Source organism: Teleopsis dalmanni, chromosome 1 (assembly GCF_002237135.1).
Source record: "Teleopsis dalmanni isolate 2A chromosome 1, ASM223713v2, whole genome shotgun sequence".
NCBI classification, from domain to species: Eukaryota; Metazoa; Arthropoda; class Insecta; order Diptera; family Diopsidae; genus Teleopsis; species Teleopsis dalmanni.
The window spans coordinates 82,098,865-82,105,747 of record NC_051846.1 but is presented as its reverse complement, the minus strand read 5'-3'; the positions used below and the strand labels follow the sequence as shown (position 1 = coordinate 82,105,747).

Below are 6,883 nucleotides of genomic sequence, written 5' to 3'. Positions count from 1 at the left end.
GTTCCTGTAAAGCAGGATTAGAGCAGCAATTGCTGCTATCTTTTATATTTTCATATAAATATACTTATAAACAGCTGATTCAATAATTTGAATATAACAATTTAGAAATTCAAATTTAAAGCATTTGCGGCGTGTTAATATGATAAAGTTTTCATATATTGACATTTCATATAAAGGTTTAATTTCATTATCTTACAACACATTTAACAATTTTTTCACAATGAATAAAAACAATGAAAAAGACTTTGTTGTGTTTAATTTTTAAAACAATGTGATTAATTTCGTTTTGAAACAAAATAAAAAGATGGCAACTCTAGAACATAGCAATTTTGACATTACTGTGGTGAATAATTGCATACGAGAAAACACAAAATGAATACAAAACAAAGCAAAATGATTCCAAACATGACGAATTACTCTCGCGTAAACATGTTTACATAGAAATACTTCGAAATACTTCGTGTAAAGATAAGAGAATTGTAAACAAACTACGAAGAAACTCACCGAGCCTCATTAATAAATTCCGTATAGCGGGTCGCCAGGTTTTGCGGGAAACATTTGTATAAAGTCGCGTAGTCGTCTTCTTTCGAGCTGCATTGTTTTGAAATCTGTAAGTTTCCGTACAAGAGTTTCGACTTAAAGTTTTAGTTTAAATCAAAACTAAGAGTGAGAGGTAGCATTTGCTGGAAGTTGAGTTCGTGCATGAGCCAAATGCGTGTTACGTGATTCGTTGTATTTCTGCGCGCTTAAAATTTCTTTACGATGACAAATTGCATTGCTGAAATCATAGACGTAAAAAGTAGTCGCTGTCCAGCTTTCTGCGATTGCAATTTCCCAAACAGTTTCACTGTCACAAATCACTCAGGTTCTATCGCAGACTTGGTGCAGTGTCGATGTGGTGAGGATACCTCCAACACAATGCACTGGACATGGCAGGATGCGGAAACAGATATCTCTATAGTTGGTCCTGATATAACGTTTCATCCAAGTTACAGTCAAGGAACTGCAATAGTACGTGGTGATGTACCTTTGCAAAGCGGAATGGTGCATTTTTGGGAAATGCGCGTGCTAACCTTTCTTGCAGGAACAGATGTGGTAAAGAAATAATTTTTTATGATTATTAAATTGAATTGAATCAAATTATTTTTTATACAAATTCAATCATTTATTTAATATTAAACAGTAATCGTCAACGGATAAATGCTTTTCGCTTAATTGTGCTTGTACTCTAAGGCATTTTACCCACAAACAACAAATATTCTGGGTCATATGCGCTGCTCGGATAAATGCACCAAGATTGCGACACTTAAAAACGCATTTAACCATCATTACTTATTAAATGTAATAATGAAGACTGAAGACGATTATAATCGTCTAAATCGTTCTGAAAAGCGTGAATTTATTTTAACAATTATTTTATTTTTCTAATTTATTTTTCAAAACCGTTAAAGGACAATGATTTAAATGTCAAAAAGTACTTAAGTAATTTAATCTTCAATGCACACTATCTTATCGTGTTAGTTGAAATTAATTCAAAATATCAAGTAAACAATATTTTTATTGTCTTCTAATATTCGTTGCAAAATGCATTACACATCTTGTGTGTAACCAGGGTAAATATTTTCCGCTTTATTTTTGTCTCATTTTTAATTCCATGGGAATAAGTTACTGATAACATTTAGAGGTCAAAAATTCCTATTCAAGAGATAATAAACTCTTATAGTGTACGAGTACCTTATAATGTGTTGTAATTCAGCACTTAAATGAAATATATTATTTTTAATGATGTAATTTCAAGCATAAAGGTTCTATACTTACATTACTGTAAAACTATAAAAACTCATCGCGAGATACTGAAATTTTTCTTTAATAAACTGTATTTAGTGACCTAATTACAAAAATACTTGGTATGTGGTCTCGTAATCATCGACGAAATGCACAAAAACTAACCAACTCATCCTCTTATATACTTGAGGCTTACTACAGAATAATACTTTTGTGTAAAACTTTATAGTTCAAACTCTATAAATTTGTAATATTCCCTTATACATTCTCTACTCTACTAATTCTACTTAATTTATGCCCTTGCTTTCTGGCTTAGATGAACCTAGTTCACTAGGTATTAAGTCTAAATAATCTTATTTCTCTCCCCTGATTACTGGAATGAAGTTTTCACATTGCTGTGAAAATCTTCTACATTAATTCCTAAGAGGTGGTTTTTAGTTCAAGTCTCACATTGTGGCTTTCGATGCTTTCCAACTACTGCAAAATAAAAAAAAATACACTACTTGTTGATAATGCTAAAGCAATCGCCAACATCATAATTTCATATTATCATAAATCAAATTTGTTGTTGTTGTTCTTAACCTTAAAGGAACCCTAGCCGATATGTCCAAAAGTGACCGAAACTACGTCCAGGAGCGACTAATCATTTAACATAAATTTATAATATTCATAAACTAATATTCATAATATAAATAAACTTATTCCATATGATCGTAGATCTTAAGTTTTTGTGGGCATTCTAAAGCACAAAAGTCTAATTCTTGTTCCCAAGAATCACTGAAACTATGTCCATAAGCGACTAAAATTGTAGACGATTAAATGTGAATCATTACTCACAATATAAACAATTTCAATTGCCACCTTACTCGTACTCACACCCACTACTTTCTCTCTCACGATCATTCTCTCATACGCCATCCTACCCCACGTATTTGTCATGTAATCTATTCACTATCCTGTTTCACAAGTCTCTTTGGCTTACAACAACAAGAAGAAATCCCATCAGATCTAAAAGCAGTGAAACATGTTAAAATAATTAAAACAAATAAGAATTAAGACTGGAAAAATAAAATACCACAAGAGTTAATGAATATAAACGAGGGTAAAATTGTTACGGATATATAGCTTATCATTGTTGTTGTTGTTGTTGTTGTTGTTGTTGTTGTTGTAAAAGTAGTAACCCACGAAGTTCTATCTAACATATACAAATACATTGTATACAAATATAACAAATACATTTACATAAGTTAGGATGTGCGTAGGTGTTGGATATGGGAATAGCTAGCTCCCCGCTAATAAACTGCAATGCATATACTTTGGTTTTGTAGTTTATAATTAAAGATATTAACGACCATAAATTAAATCAAATATAACTATAAACTATAAAACATTCAATAAATAATTATGTAGTCCTATTCACTATATCGAGAAAATAACTACAGAATACTTTTTTGTTGTTGTCACTTCACACCTCTACTGAGGTCGCTGCTCAAGAATATGAAAATCACTTAGTGTCTCATAAATTTGTTTTAATAATTTCTAAAATTTCTTGCAGATGTTCGGTATTGGAACTGATAAATTCGATATGAATCAATTTAAGAGTCATTTCATTTCCGCACTTGGCATTGACACAAACACATGGGGTTTTTCCTATAATGGACGCATTCAACATAACGGTAAAGTGGAACCCTATGGTCGAAAGTTTTCACAAGGTGTAATTGTTGGCGTGTACTTAGATCGCACACACGGTTATTTGGAATTCTTTTTAAATCGTCGTTCTTTGGGAATTGCATACACCAATATTCCAATTAACCCAGATATTAAAATATATCCAATGGTTTGTTCGACAGCATTTAAAACTGTTGTGCGACTCATTAATGCAACATCTGTCCCAGAATGTTTACAATTACGTGCCTACCGAGCATTATCCAAGCAACCTAAAGCACTAGAGAAAATTCGACAAATGCCTGGCCTAATTCCAATAACAAGACTTTATTGGTTTCTTGCTCCTCCGATAAGATTTTCTCAACGATCCGCGGAAAATGAGTTAGATATCGCCGACGAAGCAGTTTTATCGAAGTCGAGATTAAATAGAAAGCAAAAATTTAAAGGTAAGCACACATATTAAAATTGATTTGTCAAATTCTGTGCAAAATATGTTTTTCTTTAACAGATGAAGAGATTGACGTTGATGATCTACATACTAATGCCCACAAAATCGCCATTCAACGACGTGCGAGCGATGATGCAAATTTGTTTTTAAGTGACTGCTTTGATGAACATTTCCATTACCTATTTTAATATTTTGATGAGCATTTGTTTTCGTATTCCATGCCAATGCTTTTTTTGTTATAAAAAGATTACGAAATGGACACATTGCAGTAACTGTGAACGCATGGTGGTGTGCCTTTATTAAGTACTAAAGACTGGTTATGTATTTAATATTTTAGTGATTAACTGTTGTGATTGAGAAATATGTACAGAACACATCTTGTCAATATAATTACACAATTTCAAATTCTCGAAAAGAAACAACTATTTTACCTAATCAAAGAAATATGATTTAATCTTTTTAATTTACTGATACCGTCGAGAGCAAAAAATTAAACCTCGAAGTAATAATATAAAATTTTCGTTAATTGTTAAATACAATTTGTAGATTACAAAAACAACACTTAACATATGTCATAATTCAACATTAATATTTATTGTTAAAATTAATCATTTTAAATATATTTTAAAACAATTTTTATTTTTATAAAATTATCGCTATTTTGGCCTAATTGTTAATTGGTTTTTTTTAAATTATTTTCTTCTTGTGTATATATGCGTGACGAGTATGGAAGTATATCAAATTTATATGTATAAAGATATTGCAATTCATTCAAAACATTCACATTAAAGTAGACTATTCAGCTACACCATGAATATATATTAGTATTAATAAAATTGCGACTATTTTATGCAACAATACAGTTAAGTTAAGCTTATGCAGTAAATCTGATTCTATCGTGATCTTTCCACGAAACCGAGATGGATTCAGGAACAACTGATACATATATTATCTAGTTCTTAAAATTTTCTTGTGTAGTTGATTACTCAATAATCGTGAACTAATGTAGACTATATCTTTGTACCAAAAAACAAACTAAAGATAAAAGGAGCACGATTATTTTATCCAATCCAATACTTCATAATCAAAATTCCATTTAAAAGCATAGTTTTACATTGTATATAGTCGTCTACACCATCGGAACAAAAACAATTAATTTTAACACATTATGAAGTGTAAATTATTGTAAAATAGAAAAAATCTCTTACAAGTTCCCGCATTTTATTATACATTTGGTATAATTGAACAGTTCAGTTAAATACAAATAAAGATTGCAACAAAAATGGCTAAAAAAAGTTGTAGAACTTATCATATGCCATATATCTAACTGACTTTATATTTTATGTTGAATAAACAAGCACTGTGTTCGTTAAAAGAAAATTTAATTCCCAAATTGGACAATTAAGACTTATATTGACAGCTGTTATAAAAATCTCTCAGGAAGAACGACGTCTACCCCGTGCAGCAAGAACTGTTCTAGCTCAATTAAGATCAGGATATAACCATGTGCTAAACAGTTACTTGTCACGCATAGACACATCTATTCCTAATGTGTGCCCAAACTGTAACTCTATCCTCCGTGATGTTGCCCATCTATTGTCTTGCCCCACTGCACAAAAAAAACCTCCATCCAATCGACCTTTACACGCACAGCTTGAAGTGGCCAAGTTTTTTTCGTCTGGACCCTGGTTGATTTCAATTTAATTCCTACCCATCCACAATCCATCACTTCTCCTTTATTCCCTCCCTACCTTTAACCATTACCCATCCACATTATAACTCATGTATTCGTCTTGTAAAACATTTCATGTTATCTGCTTTTAGTTCCCAACGGGACAACAACAACAACTTTTATAATAATCCGCACAAAAAAAGGACTGACCACCATAATATATAATTATTATATATAATATAATCAATACAAAAGCTTAACTGCATATATAAAAACTAAAATATATTTGGATCCAAAAATAAAATTGACTCCATATGTGGATGATTCAAAATAAGTACAACTATGAATACAGAAGTAGTGTAAACTTGAATACAGCAGTGTTTCCATGGTGTTGACTTTAACCATGAACCAAATTTTGATGATGCGTGAAGATATTCTCAAATTCCCAGTAACGAAGACTAAACTTAAAATAATTAGAATAATCTTTATGAATTTGTTTTTTTTTAATTTTTTTTTTATTTAATATTTTTTATTCCTTTTTGTCTATAGTAAAAAGCATTTAATAATTTTTTCACTATCTTATGGTTTATTAGTTGCCTATAGATAACTATCGACGTTACTTGAAATATCGGAATACTTATAAATTATTAATACAATATATACTCATTATATATAAAATCAATATTTTTGGTTATAAGCAATATTTTTTCATTGCTGCTTATTTAAACAAAAATTTTTTTATAGAAATCTCATGAACTCGCTAGACTCAATAGCTTGGATACAAATAAATATGTCATATATTTTTTACTTCCGGAAAATACTACTATAAGTGCCAATATTTTTATCAATTCGTTTCCTTATACCATTCCATCGCTAATATCTTCTTATAAAATTGTGAAGAAATCCACATTTTTCAGGTGTCCTGTAACTCGAATGGTCAATATAGGGAAAACTCTAGTTAAAGTTTTTACAGTTTCAGAATTTTGTTATTATAAATAAACTTAAACATTTGGTGAATATAAACCTTATTATTAGTAACACTGCAGTCAAGCAAAAGTAAGATCATCAGATGCGTGTCTAATACAAATGTACCTCCAAACTTGCCAATAACCTCTTTTATAATCAACAAATTTATCATCTGTCTCCTTTACTCAACACAGGTCAATCAGTACAAATAATTGTGGCAAACATTTTTCACCTAAACTTAGGTTACATTCAACATCCCTACCTATTTCCCCACCCTTACGTATCTTACACCATACCAGTTTTCCCATCCTACACCAATGTACAATATCTTATTCTCTTTGTATGTA

The 6,883-nt window shown here is 30.7% G+C and overlaps 1 protein-coding gene across 1 annotated transcript; it reads left to right on the top strand.

Annotated features, from left to right (window-relative positions):
• The first annotated feature begins 309 nt into the window (after window positions 1-309).
• Window positions 310-4,542, top strand: LOC119668380 (SPRY domain-containing SOCS box protein 3). The gene is made up of 3 exons (XM_038077862.1): window positions 310-1,095; window positions 3,341-3,896; window positions 3,959-4,542. The coding sequence occupies exons 1-3, from the start codon at window positions 763-765 to the stop codon at window positions 4,084-4,086; spliced, it is 1,017 nt and encodes a 338-aa protein (XP_037933790.1). The 5' UTR covers window positions 310-762; the 3' UTR covers window positions 4,087-4,542.
• Window positions 4,543-6,883: the final 2,341 nt, after the last annotated feature.